The sequence below is a fragment of the Lactuca serriola genome, chromosome 9 (assembly GCF_051521515.1).
Source record: "Lactuca serriola cultivar US96UC23 chromosome 9, Lser_US96UC23_V15, whole genome shotgun sequence".
Lineage (NCBI taxonomy): Eukaryota > Viridiplantae > Streptophyta > Magnoliopsida > Asterales > Asteraceae > Lactuca > Lactuca serriola.
Window position 1 is genome coordinate 105,850,970 of NC_136416.1, and position 15,739 is coordinate 105,866,708.

Consider the following 15,739-nt stretch of genomic DNA (forward strand, 5'->3'; position numbering starts at 1 on the left):
TCTTTTGATAATGAAGTTGGTAGTATTAATGCTTTCTTTAATAATGTTATTTATTTTAAAGCATTACCTTGTGATGGTTTGTATGAAACTGTGTCGGTTGTAGATAACCTAGGAAATAATGTGTTGTGTATTGATTCTTTTACTAGCTTGGATAAAGCATCATTGTGGCATTGTCGTCTTGTACATGTAAACAAGAAACACATATGTCAACTCCAAAAGGATGGAGTCTTGGAGTCATTTGACCTAAAGTCAGATGATAGTTGTGAATCTTGTTTGCTTGGGAAAATGACAAAATCACCCTTCACTGGTTCTTGTGAAAGGGGTGAAGGTTTGTTGGACCTTATACATACTGATGTATGTGGACCCTTCAAAACCACCACAAGGGATGCTAATCACTATTATCTGACTTTTACTGATGATTATAGTAGATATGGCTATGTCTACTTAATCAAGCATAAGTCAGAAACCTTTGAAAGGTTTAAAGATTTTAAACAGGAAGTAGAAAATCAATTGGGCAGGAACGTTAAGATGCTACGATCCAATCGAGGTGGTGAGTATCTTAGCATAGAGTTCCTCAACTACCTTAAGGAGTGTGGGATTGTCTCACAATTGAAACCTCCCAGGACACCACAACTAAATGGTGTGGCTGAGAGGCGTAATCAGACCTTGTTGGACATGGTTCGCTCTATGATGAGTCGAGCTTCACTACCAATCTCTTTTTAGGGGTATACCTTAGAGACTGCCACCCATATCCTTAATCTAGTCCCTACAAAGAAGGTTGCCAAAACACCTCATGAGAGAAAGTTCCCAACTTGGACCACATCAAGATTTGGGGTTGCAAGACTTTTTTGAGACGCGAGACTCACGATAAGCTCGAACCTCGGAGTGAAAGGTGTATTTTCATCGGCTACCCACAAAAATCCTTTGGTTACCTCTTCTATAGACCTAATGAGAATGTGGTCTTTGTAGCAAGGAGAAAGGTCTTTCGTGAAAGAGAGTTCATGAGCCAAGGAAACAGTGGGAGGAAAATTGACCTTGAAGAACTTCAAGAGTCAAGTGATGAAGGAGCCTCAAATCCTAGCAATCAACCTGAGGAGGAAACTCTTGTTGATCCGAATGATAAGTCTGTACCTCTGAGGCGTTCCACAAGAGTTAGGAAGACACATGAGCATTACTATGGTTTCCATATTACTGCGGAAGGTGATACACTTATCAGTGATAGTACACTGGTAAATCTAAATGAACCTAACAGCTACATGGAAGCCATGGCAGGCCCTGAGGTTGCTAAATGGAAAGAGGCTATGGACAACGATATACAGTCCATGTATGACAATCAAGTTTGGAACTTGGTTGACAATGTACTAGGTCGTAAGACAGTTGGGTGCAAATGGATCTTCAAGAAGAAGACCGACATGGATGATAATGTACACACTTATAAGGCGCGACTGGTTGCAAAGGGTTTTTTCTCAAACTCCGGGAGTTGATTATGATGAGACCTTTTCACCAGTAGCAAAGATGAAATCTATTAGGGTTATGTTAGCCATTGCTGCATTTCATGACTATGAAATATAGAAAATGGATGTCAAAACCGCTTTCCTTAATGGGAAGTTGGATGAGGATGTTTACATGAGTCAGCCATAGGGTTTTGTCAGTACAGAGCACCTGAATAGAGTGTGTAAGCTTGAGAAATCCATCTATGGATTGAAACAAGCACCTCGCAGATGGAATCTTTGCTTCGATGAGAAAGTCAAAGAGTTTGGATTTTCAAGAAGTGAAGATGAGTCCTGTGTATATGTCAGAGCTAGTGGGAGTATAGTTAACTTCTTGGTGCTGTATGTGGATGACATACTACTCATAGGAAACGGCATCCCAACTTTGTAGGAGGTGAAGTCCTGGATTGGGAAGTGTTTTGCTATGAAGGACCTTGGAGAGGCTACCTATATCCTAGGGATAAGGATATTAAGAGACATGAGTAAAAGACTAATTGGACTTAGTCAGAGTACCTACTTGGATAAGGTGTTGAAAAGGTTGAACATGCAGAATTCCAAGTAAGGAGAATTACCGATCCAAAGCAATGCCAAACTGAGCAAGGCTTAGAGCCCGAGTACATAGGCTGAGATAGCTGAGATGAGTCGATTGCCATATGCTTCCGCTGTTGGCTCGATCATGTATACTATAACTTGTACCCGCCCTGATGTGGCCTTCGCTTTGAGCATAGTCAGCAGATATCAGGGGAACCCTGGAAAGGCTCATTGGATCGCGGTAAAGAATATTCTGAAGTACCTACGAAGGACTAAGGATTGGATTCTTACCCTTGGTGGGAGTGATGACTTGAGAGTAGTAGGGTATAGTGATGCTAGCTTTTAGACTGATAGGGATAACTTCCGCTCTCAGTCGGGCTGGGTCTTTACCATAAATGGAGGGGCGATCACTTGGAAGAGTTCCAAGCAGGTAACAGTAGCTGATTCGACTTGTGAATCTGAGTACATAGCAGCAAGTGAAGCGGAAAAGGAGGCGATATGGCTGAAGAACTTCATTGGAGACCTTAGAGTTGTACCAGCTATTAAGGACCCTATGGAGATTTTCTGTGACAGCAATAGTGCGGTTGCCTTAGCTAAGGAACCGAGAGATCATGGCATATCCAGACACATTGACAGAAAATATCACTTCATTAAACACAAGATAGAAGAAGGACTCCTCATGGCAAAGAGGGTATCATCAGAAGAGAATCCTGCAGATCCCCTTACGAAGGGACTGACGAGGGTTAGGCACTTACATCATGCGAGGCGCATAGGGCTGAAGGATGATATTAGTTTTACAGATTAGATAGCTATTTGTGAAACTTGTAAAATGTAAGCGACATTTGATGATGAATAAAAGGTGTATTTATTTATGAGTAAGGTGTTACTCTCTTTTGCCAATTATTTACTATTTTTTTAGCTTTGCATGTTTTGACTTCCAGAATAAATTACTTTATTCAAACTTCCACAGTCGGTCATACGTTGGAAGTAGGTATGAATTAAGACTGTCATGAATTGGGCTTGTAGATGACTAAAGGTGTTTAGCCATAGAAATGGTTGCTACAACATTCATAAGTGCTCATAATTTCTGAGTATTGGAATAAACCCACGCTTACTGGCATCACTTCATGGAATTTATCTTGAGTGATCGTGAGACAGTAATATCATATAAGTCTTCAAACCTAGAGATATGACTTGTTGCCTATGAGTTGGTTATACATTGATTGTATGTAAACGCATTGGTAACTCAATGTTATAAAACGTGCCTTTGTGTATAATTCAACAAGTAGTAGAACAAGCATATGATTCGAAGTTTATCTGTTCCTTCTTGGATTAGAAGCCATATATGGGCCCCTCGATGATTTTGTGTTGACCCATGTATCGGGCCCGGTCAGAACTAAGTTGATGTGTTCAATTAAGTTCTATGTCAAACAAATCGGAAATCGAGAAACAAACTGCTGAACAATAAGTAAGACATTGTTCCATGTATTTGTCCGACCGATATCTAGAACAGAGGATTATATGATCACTTATCTAAAATGGCGCTTCATAGTTCAACAGAGTTTTAAGAGCTACGATTGCCGGTTGGTTCCTGAAGTAATAGAGGCAAATGTAGTTATTAGACTTATCCAAGTAGGAGACTGTTGGATAAGGTGTCTAAGTCCATAACTTTATTTGGTATATACTTGACCCGACCCGGCATGGTCCATTTGGGTTGCACTTCACCCGAACTATTTATGGTTAAACCTTTGAGAACTGTATGTTTATGATTTTTTAATATATTATAAGTTATAATATATTAATATGAAATCATATTATTTAATTAGTATTGATAATAAATTAATTTAGAATTAAATTGGTGATAAAAAAGGTGACTAATTAAATATGGGCTCTTGTATTTATATAAGTGTGGGCTAATACTCATTTGGAATGGGCTTGGCATGCATGGGAGTCCATGGATAGTCCATGGAGCTTTTAACTAATGGATCCTTGGAAAGGAAGAGTCATAGGTATTAGGGTTTACATGGATGTAACCCTAATCCTCCACACTATATAAAGGAGCTTGTGATGGTTGAAATGACACTAGTTGTGTGTGTGCAAAGAGGTGGCCGATTTCTATAAGCTAGCATACACTCTCATAAGGTTTTTCTAAGTTTGTGGTGATTTGTGATTTCCATTTGAGGCATCCACATTATTGGTGCTAGGCTCTCAAACTCCAAGGAATCAACTCACAATTGAAAGGTATGTAATACTTCTAGCCATTATGTTTAATGTTCCCCATGCCATGCTAGATAGGTTATGAACCTTGGAAAAACAAAGTTGCATGTATTCATAGTAAAACATAGATGCAAGGTTTTAGGGTTGCATGAACACCTTAGGAGTGTTAGATTGCTCAAAACCCAACACATATGTTCTTGCCTTTTCTTTCTCTTCCATTTCTTGGGCCATTCTAAGATAGAATGCCTTATCCTTGACCACATTTGCTTTGCAATATTTGTCAAAGTGGTTCCCTTTCTGACATTTATGACAGGTGATGACGTCATTTTCTCTTCAGTTGAGGTACCAGAGTCTGATGGCTTATTGGACTTCGGTGCCTCTTTGGAATGATGTGCATTCTGTGGTTGCGGTGGGTGATGAGGGTTTTGAGGGTATCTTGAGTGGTTAGACTGCGGATTGAAGTTATGGTTGAATGGTGGTTTTGTGAACGGCTGATTCTTATGAAATGATGGTGGTAGTAGCCTGTTAAATTGTTGGCTAACTAAGGATATGACATTTTGGAATTCTTCTTCGTCATCTATTTCAGCATCAGCTTCATATGACTGAAGTGTATTGTTATATGAAAGTGGATAAGATGGTTCAGTAGGGTATGAGAACTGTTGAGTTTTGACTTGTGGAGATTGAGCTATCAGGGCAAGTGGACCACCAAGATCAACAAAATCTTTGAGCATGATTGATTCTTGTGCCTGAAGTTCTCCGTACAGTTTGAACAAAGATAAAGTAGGAATCTTTCTATCTCCTTGCACAATCATCTTTGTAGTGGACCAATGTCTTCCCAAACCATTGAAAAACTATATATTTGTTTCATGGTTGCTTCGAACTGTACCAACATTTAATAGCTTCGTGATGATGAGGTTGAACCGTTTTAATGAATCATCAAGACTCTCTCTAGGAAGAGCTTTAAAGTTATTAAACTCATTGAGAGCAGTGGTGAGTTTCTTATCATGGGCTTGTTCAGACCCTTGATAAAGATTTTTGAGCACATCCCAAATCTCCTTAGCAGAATTACAGTTGATGATGATGTCAAAGTTGTCTGGAGCTACACCGCAATAGATTTCATAGAAGGCTATAACATCATTTTCCATTTTTTCATGATCATCTTTGGTTGGTCGATTCATTGCAGCTGGACCTCCACCTAGTCGTGCTTGAGTACCATCTGCTTGAACAAGATTAAGAACAGGAACATGTGGTCCTTCTTCCACGGATCTCTACACATCTCTTCCAAGCCTCTTAAGATACCTTTCCATTATTTGTGACCAATGGTGGTATTCATTTGCAACAAATATTGGTGCTTTGTTAGAGCCTCCAACACCGTTGGAAACATTCAATGATCAAGCTTGTGCTATATTTCCTTTTTTTTGTTTTGAAGAATGAGCTTTAGTGGTATAGAAGGCTTTTCAAAATCAGATTTTTGTTTAAAAAGCAACCACTTTGGCTCTGATACTAATTGTTGAGAGAAAAACTTTAGGAGAAACACTTGAACAAACGTTAGTACAAGATTATAGTTGCGGAATAAGTTAATCTCAAAGGATCATAAAAGCTCAACAATAATAAGTTAGATTTGTTAGATAATTAGTTGCGGAATTAAAAAGTGTTGAAAAGTAAAGCAAATGTAAATGACAACAAGTTATATCCAGTATACACCAATCTGATTCATAACGAGGTTTACAATCAAACACAAGTTAGTATGCATGATCAATTTAAAGTGAAGAGGATCTTCGAAGATAGAGATATAAGAAACTGATCTAAATATTTAAGAGTGAAAGTTCAGAAAGATTAATAAGATATTAAGGAGAAGAGATAAAGAGATCTGTAAGAAATAGTGGTAAAGAGATGTAATGATTCATGAAGACGGAGACTCTATTTATAGAGTTCCATAAAGTTATATTTTGAATAAACTATAATAAACTACTGACTCTATGTGACCATGCAAGGTTCACCGGATAATACAAATGCTAATACGACAAGTCAGTTGATGTAACATTGCAGTCCAAAACAAATGCTTTTAATGCGGTAGGGAAATCTCCGTTGCGGTGACAAGATTGGTTGCGGTAGGTAGATGATTGCGGATGAGATTAAAGAAGAGTTGCGGATCGATAAGTTTAAGAGGTTCACTTTTTGCTTCAACAAATAGGCTCTATGTCACCTGATTCCTTGTTATTAATGTTAAAGTGTATACAGAATTTGCGATCATCAGATAAGCTGGTCCAAGCAATTAAGAACAATAAGTGCTTGAAGACAAACTTGGGAATTGGCTCCCTTCAGAGTAATGCAACACATATAAGAGAAATGGTATATCAAAACTGTATCCTTGGCAGGTAATTTTCAAGTCCTTTTGATCACGCTTTTCTGCTTATGTTACTACTCCATGAAGGAATATAACAAGGTGCTTGTCTCTGTTACACAACGAGAACCTAAATCACCTAATATTATAGTCATTTACTTCAAAGTTCATTTCAGTTTCTTTTGTCAGGTGGACTGCCTTCAAGCGGATGGGGGTGTTACAACAAAGGAACCTTCTGTATTGTGCATCTACAAGGTACTTATCTTAATATTTGTGCTAAATATTTTCTACTTAATCACTTTTTCATAACCATTTGTCTTTTCTGGTATGGGAATTTTTGGCGTGGGATATAACAATCGAACATGGTGAAGTATTGATTGGAAAAATCAAACAAGGTACAACTCCTTTCTTTGTTTTCTTAGTTCATGGCGAGTGTTAGTTTTCGAAATCAATTTCAAGGAATTAGACACTTTCCAGAAATTAGCTTTCACCTGGGTTTTTATATATTGCTAAGTTTCATGGAGCTTAAACGCTGGAAATTGTCATCTAACTGAGAAAGGGTGATTAGTTGTCTTACTTGTCTATAGAAAAAGCTAAAAGTGTTTTTTTTTTGTGTGTTATTGATTTTATGATTAGTTCAGTTACTCTAATCACCGATTTCAATTTCAAATATGAAAACTATCATTCGAGATTTGGTTCTTTACCTTAGAATAAATATGATGTTTATCAGTTTTTATGTTTGATTCCTTTTTATTTATTTATTTATTTATTATTATTATTATTACTTTTTTTTTTGAAATTGAGCAATAAGAAGTAATTATGGGTTTTTTTTAAACTTCTCTGATTTTCTTTGCTTATGGTTCTTGCACTACTCAAGTAAGTTTTTCTACGTTTCTATAGCTATTTTCGATCATGACAACACGAAGGGTATTTTTGTCTTTTTACAAGAGATCAACAACGACTCTCTAACTGGGCTTTCTTTGACCCCTTGGATATGTTTATTGGGAACAACAGAGGGACCAATAATGGCGTGGATCATGTTCTACTTTGTTTGTGTGTGCACCTTCGCAATATTCAGGTGAAGTCTTAAATATAAAAATAATACAAATAAACTAAATATCTGATATCATTCTTTTAAAATGAATGAACTTACAATAAAAGTTTTCTTTGTTTCAGCTAATGTTCAAGTCATTACTTGCCATCTACACCCGATGGACAACAACTAACTTTTTGACATGGAGGATTTTTTTGACATGAGATCTGAAACAAGGTGTCCCTTAATAGCAATGTAGTATTAGGTTATATAGTTACGGAAAACCTCTTAATACAGATCCCCTTAATACCAATGTATTACAATTTTTTGACATGATGTTATTGGATGAAATTGATTGTTTTGGTATATATTTGTTTCCATATTTTTGTATTATCCGTAAATGAGTATCGTAAAGACGCGTCGTAAATGCATATCGTAAATGGTTGCTGAAGTTTATGACACGCAAATGCGTGTCATCTTCATTTATGACATGGGCTTTAATGATACGCAATGTGTGTCCTAAATGCGCGTCGTAATATTACGATACACAAATGCGTGTAGTCTTCTTTTATGACAGGGTCTTCCTTAATACGCATTGCGTGTCATAAATGATCGTCGTAAATGCATGTCGTAACTACGCGTTGTAAATAGACGACGCGTAAAAGCATGTCGTCTTTCGCTATGACAGGGCCTTCCTTGACACACATTTGCGTGTCGTCTGAGCGTTTTACGACCCACATTGTGCGTCGTAAAAGGTTGTTTTTCTAGTAGTGGGTTTTCCTATCAGCTATAAATATGGTCTATTAGCCTCATAATTTTACCAATCCTTTTGCTAAGAGCACAACCGGATATACCTCCCTTTTCCTCTCTTTTTAAGTTTCCATAGTTGCTAAGGTTTGGGTGTGAACCATCAGAGGCACAAGATTTTTCGTGCTTGCTTCTAAGAGCTATTGAAGAAAATTGGTTTGATTTGTTAGCTACAACAAATCAAAAGGTACTTAACCCTAATTCTTGTGATTTTTTATATGAGGGATTCATTAGGGTTCAAGTTATTGTTCATGGCATGTTACATTCAAAGTGTTAAAGACATAAATCATTTAGGTTGCATGTGTCCTTAAATGTTAAGTGAAATTCCACAAGCACATAGTTATTGTAATAAATAAAACCCATCATATAAAACATATAAAAGTATATAATTTTGAAAATATGGGATATTTCAGCCAATTTGTTTTTTCAAATAGGGTTTTTTTCTGAAAGAATGGATGCCAAGAAGAGGGATTTTTGTAAAAGATGAACTTTTAAAGGTATTTTTAGTAATATTTATGGGTGGGGCCCACTTTTGAGTGGGGTCCATGCACCCCACTTCATATAAGTTGTCTATGCCGCTAGTAGTAAAAATTTTCGTTAGTGGACCTCTTGGGTTATGATAATCGCTAGATAACAAAGCAACATAAGCTAATAACATAAAAAAACTTGATCATCATTTCCTACCATAGATCTTACTCTAGCAACCCTTTAGCAATATAAACAAACTAAATGATGTAACGTCCCAAATTTCAAAGTATATTTTTTTTATTTTAAAAGCATAAGTAAAACATCTAAAGCCATTTTTCGATAAAAGACCAAGATAACAAATTGTTTTGACATCACCAAACCATATCAAAAAAATGTATCATAATTATCACAAAATCATCATCGATGCAGATAGAGTACAATCATTTTGTCCCTTCCTTTTGTTGGCTCTTCCTTTTGTTCTAAATCATAAAATCATCATCGATACAGATGAAGTACCATCATGTTGGCCCTTCCTTTTGTCTGTAAAGCTACCTAAAAACATTTAGCTTTAGAACGGAAGCACAAAGGTTAGTGAGTTCCCCAACATCCAACATATATCATTGTAACAACTATGCATACAATTGTAGACATCACGACCACTTTCGTGATACATGACTACTTTCATGAGATATGGCAACGACTACTTTCGTGAAATTTGTCAATGACTACTTTCGCAACACAAGCTTACACCTACTTTCAAGAATCTTACCCCCTTTTGGCCTATAGGCTCATGTCATAACCTGCTATCAATCAACTAAGTAAGAATCCACTACTTTATCTAGTCATTCAATAATATCAAGCATTACACAAGCATCTTACACACAATGGATCCAATAATGATGAACATAATATAGTAAGAAGACACACCTGAATCTGAAGAGCTAAAAATACACATTCTTTCGAGTCCTCGAATGAATCAAGTACATGCACCACCTAAGTCAAATATAGGTCAAAGAGTTCTAACCTTCAAAGTTTGACTGAAAGTCAAAGTGGTCAAAAAGTCAACATGCTATAGTCAAGTGGTCAAAGTCAATGGTCAACGAGTAACTGGTCAAAGTCAACAGTCAATGCGTCACGACCCAACTACTAGTTATGTCGAGATCACATGGTGAGAAAATATTCATGATTTCCTTCCAACACTCGCACCATGACCTCTTATTGGTTGTGATGTGCTTTTAAACGTAGAATCCTTTTGAGCTATAATTATTAAAGTTTCCAACTTTATCCAAAATTTTCCCCCAATCAAACCCAAACTCAAACCCTAACTGATAAATGGTGCAAAATAGCCAAGAAGTTGTGCATGGATAAAAAGGAGGCCATGAATGCCCTATTTTCTATCATGCATCCTAAGTTCAGAAATCATCTTAATACACTTATAAGGTTATAGAGTTGCTTAAACTCCAAGAAAATCCATCCAAAGGAACCAAAAGGGACATAATAACAAGATTTTTGAACTGAAAACCATAAAAATGGAAGCTTTGTACCCTCCAAGGGTCCATAAGTAAAAGAAGATGTTGGATCTTCTTTATAGAATTTACATTTTTGCACCAAAACTCAATCCTCCTTCTTTAGTGATCACACCAAAGGTATACGGATCTTTAAACTCACTCAAGAACACTTACAAGGGATAAGATTTGCTCTCAAGGGAAATGGAGGCTGTAAACTGACAAACCCTTGAAGTAAGTATCTTTATGTAGGGCCCTATGTCTGAGTTACGGTTTGGATTGACTGTGGTCATGTGTCACGACCAATACATAGTCTTCTTGTGACTTGATGATGTGGAATGCACCGTGATCACCATGTTATTGCACTACGGTCTTCCCAAAATCCTTCCAAATATAACTTAATGGAAAACAACTTTATAAACAACATATCGAAAACCAGGTGTTACAACTCTCTCCCATTTGAATCATATTTCTTCCTCTAAATCCGCATCCGCAGATAACTCTAGGTAATGCTAGTGCATCTTGTCCTCAGTTCCTAAGTCCAACAAGAACACTTCTGATGTTGGCACTACACCTTCACCAATCCAATTACCTTGTTGTGCAAGGTCTTCATCTTAGGAGAAACCATAAGAGGTGAATGTAACACCCAATAACTTATATCCCATAAGAACATCCGGAAGATAAGGTAAACCATGTTTCGATAGTGACCGGGAACGATTAGAGTCAATCAAATTTGTATATGCTCTCACCCTGAAATATCATGGTACAATAATACAATCTATAGAGGTAACTATCTTCCGCTTGTATCTTTGAAGTATCGTGTAACTTATATATATATTCTTCATCTCTTCTATCCAATGCTAAGCAGAATTATACCTATAATACATAAAATTTAAAATATATTACTCGAGACAACAATGTCTTGTGAGTTATATGGGTTTTAGAGACAAAATATATTTTCCAAAAGCATTAGTGTGCTTTCTAACATCCATAAAGTAAGTACATTATTTTGAACGCAACAACAAACAATGCAAGTGGAATACATGATTCCAAGCACAATAGATTACAAAGAAAACAGATAAAACCCGGCTTGTGTCTCTCGAGGGGACGTAAATGTACTAAGAAGGGAATAACATATCAGTCCTCCTCTAGTACTTCGCTCTCTAGGTTGCAACCTTGTTTTGGAGTTTGCTCCCATGAACCTCCTGTCTCGGAGCTTGTTCCTGGGTTCTTTCCCGTTTTGGAACGTGCTCCAAAAGAGAAGTAGACAACTTCTTCGTGAAGGGAGGTACCACCCGATTAGTGTCTAACAAGTGTCTACACAATTTCAGTAGTAGCGTTCATGATTAGTGGGTTCTTTCCCAAACACACTATTTTCCGACAACATTCATTCACAGACAAATACTCTAATGTATATTTTTTCATGGTATCAACATCATACCAGGCAGAAACAAAGCTTGGAAAATTTTGTCTCTAGAAAATTTCAAATGAGGGATTTTTTTTGGGTGCATAGGGTTTATTTACACTTAATGAAAATTTTCAAATTAGTAGATATAACTGTTTTCTTGCATCAATTAATTACTATTCAGGCTTGAAACTTATTGATTGAAATTAGAGTTTGTTCCTTTTATGTAATGTGCCATTGAGACTCATTTTGTACTATTGACGACATTTTCTAGTTAGGTGCAAATACTCTTATTATGATTCATAGAAAACGAAACAGAAAACATACTACACTCATTTATTCAAGGATCAAGAAAACTCATGGTCTGAACCCTTGTGATTGGTAGTCGTATGTAGATGATTCTCAATCAAGTTCAAGTAGGCCATCTTGATCATGACAACAAAGAAAAGCAATGTGTTTCTCCATGAAACGATGACACTCAGGGCACCGCATCCCATCAGGGACTCTACCTGCTGCAACTGGAAACTCAAATCTACAACAATTATTCGCTGCAACATGAAGCTTATCATGGTACTCCATAAACGACAAATCAAACCCCTTTGTTTCAATATCTTTCTTCCACATATCAAAGTCAGATGGTGTTTGCATCATAGTGGTTCCATGTCCATTAGTCAGAATCTTTGACCCTCTACACAACAAAGCCCATGATCCATCTTTGTCATAGCTTAGAAGTTTCTTGATCTGTTGCATCATGGGGTCTTGATCATCAGCCTTCTTTAACTGAATCTTGGAGTACAACATGCTCTCTAAACGTGTCCAGAAGAACCACATTAGGGTTGGTTCTTGCCAACTATGGCTAAGCTTCTCCACATTAATGGTAGCAACTGCCCTACGTACACTTTCCTTTTTCTTGCTTTTTCCAACATACGCCATCTCTAATGGGATTCGGGCAGCAGTCGCCATTGCCCGAGCTGTGGTTGTGAATTTGCGTATCCACTCGATATCATCACCTCCAAACAAGAATATGTATTTGTCTTCTCTTATCTAAAAAACATGCGTTACACATTTACACCCATTCATCACATAAAATTAATAATATTAGAAAAAGATTATTATTTTAAAGATTTAACTCACCCAATTATCTATGGTGGGGTCCATGCCACTAACTAGCAACTCTAGCCTCCAAGTCTCATCCCTCCACAATTGTTCCTCTTTCATGCTGGTGAAAGGGAAGGCATTGCTGCCCCATATCCACATCATGTGGATTGCATTAGGGCTCAACTCCTTTCCTTGTGGGTCCAACACAACTAGTATAGGCCTTTTCCTAAAGTGCCACCTGTCTCCTATGCACCTGATAACCACCTTGTCTATTATTGAAGGGTGGGATACAGAATACCATGGCATTTTCTCCTTCATCTCCTCGAATTTCCTGTCCATTTCCTTGGTGTAGTTTACGGAAGGATCCACAATGGGCATCCACACGACTTCATAAAGAGCATGCGTCCTTGATCCATGAATGCGGGACTCGTTGTAAATTTCTTCAAGAATTGAAAGCTCCTCACGAGACATGTCTAGCCCTGATATCAACAACAACACGTTCCTCCTCCTCAGGACTTCTAGACTAACCTGTGTGTGGAAAAGACATTAATGTCCTCCTCAAGTAACAAATCATAAATATAGATAGTGTTGATAGCATACCCTCATCTTTGTATTGCCATCGAAGAGTGGTTGTATATCATCCCTTGGACTAATCAAGATTTTGAGGATTTTCATGTTATCCATATGGCTTGTTTCAAACAGCTGATTGAAAGACCTCCTGAATTCAATTTCTTTCTTTTCTCCTGCATCAACCAAACAAGAATAAGATTTAAGATACCCTTTACTATATACATATAAGTAATCAAATCTTTTTTATGTTTACATAAATCTGTAGCATACCAACAACACGATTGCAGTTCTCCAACTGTCGCCTGAGAAAGTCATGTATGTGATCAATCTTTGAAGTCAATGACGATAGTTCCCATGATTGCATCTCTGTTGATGAAATCCCATACCTGAAATCCCATAACTTTATAATTAAGTGTATGTACATTATAAATGTTATTTTGTTAAATGGGGTTAAAGTTTATTTACTCATGGCCCATGCTAGTCAAGTGAGCAATCTGTGTAGCACAAGTGATAATGCCTCTGATGTTCCAGTAGACAGCTGTCGGAATGGTATTGATTGCTGATGACATGGCTGGCATATCAGGAGTTATGTACATAGACGGAAGCTCCTTGAATTGGACAATACATATTGTAAGTTCCAGAATTGAATGGATTAGTTTGTTAACAGCTTCAAATCGAGGTTTCAGTGGAGCTGTATGCTCCATGATTGTTGGAACTTGTTTAAGAATCGCCATAGATTTTGCTAGTTGGTTTGATGAGTAGATTTGAGCCAGAAGCCAGAATTCTCCATAGTTGAGAGCAAAAGCTGCTAGCGTTAGCACCAGCTTTGCATCCCAATGGAAGTTTCCAACAGTGTGGAATAACGCAAGGGCTGTGGTATGTCCATCTGCAACCGTTAAGCACTTTAACGCCAACTGTAAAAAAAGTTACATTTGGATCATCTTATGATAATGACATGCAAAGACATGTAGAAGATTGAGTTTTTCTATAATAAATAGAAGATATATTTGGGAGCATTAAAAAAAAAACTCAATAAGCTTGTTGAAACACTAGTTTGAGTTTTTTTTTACCTCACTAGCGAGTTTATCGATTATATGAGACAATGAATGGAGCATAACAATGGCATTCGTCTGATGTTGTTTACCATTCGGTTTATCTCCATTTGTGTGTGGACCCTACCCCGGATAAAAGAACTACAAATGATTAGAAATGTAATTTTCAATTAATAGATGTGTAAATTAGTAATTAATAATACCGATGAAAGGGGATCAGGATTGATGGTAGCATGTCGAAGGATGTCTTGTATGATATCGACAAGAGGTCTGACATCAACATCGGTTCCATCAGGGAGATGAGTATCAATAACTTGCTTCATTATCACATTGTCATCAGATGCACTAAAGATCGAGTTTCCATCACTTCTGGCGTACTGCTGACGCACCGGATTATGTATGGGTCCCACCATCTGCTGAGGTGGATTGCTTGCGGGACCCATGAGTTGCTTTTGTTGTTGTTGTTGTTGTTGTTGTTGTTGTTGAGGTTTCTGTTGTTGTTGAATTGGGTTTGTGGAGGGATTAGTGGTGGGTGTTAAGGGCTTTTTTTCGGTGGTTAGTGGTGGAATGCCCTTCATAAAGTTGGAGAATGACTCCATTTTTTTATGATAAGTTTTGGTTTTTTGGTTGTGTTGTTGTTATAAGATGGTTGGGTTTATATATATATATGTATATGTATGTGTGTGTATTTACTATTTAGAATGGAATAAAGTGATAGTACAACTTAGTGAATCAACTTCCTTGCTTCAGCTAGTAAAACTCTATTTTTTTTTTTTACTTTATACTTTTTACCATTTGAAGACCAAGATTTCCAAGAAACAAGATCCATGTTATTGAAAAGTTTTATTCTGGAAGCAGAATAGTGAGTGAAGTAAAGGAAATCATGTAGGTTGAGAATAAGCTTTTGCTTTGATGTGTTTTATTCTGAATTGTAATGATTCTTTGCTTCTAATCATAATTGCTTTGTCCTGGAGTTGTAACCAGCTACTTGTACATATAGCATAATCCAGGTTTCAATCACCTTTCGCTTTTTAAATTGTCGACAAGTATAGTTTATGCTAAAACAAATATTCAATCCACCAAGAAAAAAAGTTGAGTTTCGGTTATTTCTAGTAGGTATTTCACATAAAAATTACTTTATGGCTGTATAGTAGACTACTAGACTGTATAGCTTTTGGTATGATTGGTATAGGATAGGATCGAATGTGAAAATTACAAA

General features: G+C 37.0%; 1 protein-coding gene across 1 annotated transcript; it reads right to left on the reverse strand.

Moving 5' to 3' along the window:
- Positions 1-12,066: 12,066 nt before the first annotated feature.
- On the reverse strand, positions 12,067-15,159 carry LOC145073581 (protein SIEVE ELEMENT OCCLUSION B-like). The gene is made up of 7 exons (XM_079020125.1): positions 14,724-15,159; positions 14,539-14,643; positions 13,934-14,382; positions 13,739-13,854; positions 13,499-13,641; positions 12,935-13,426; positions 12,067-12,844 (listed from the first exon to the last, which is right to left on the reverse strand). The coding sequence occupies exons 1-7, from the start codon at positions 15,117-15,119 to the stop codon at positions 12,203-12,205; spliced, it is 2,343 nt and encodes a 780-aa protein (XP_078876251.1). The 5' UTR covers positions 15,120-15,159; the 3' UTR covers positions 12,067-12,202.
- Positions 15,160-15,739: the final 580 nt, after the last annotated feature.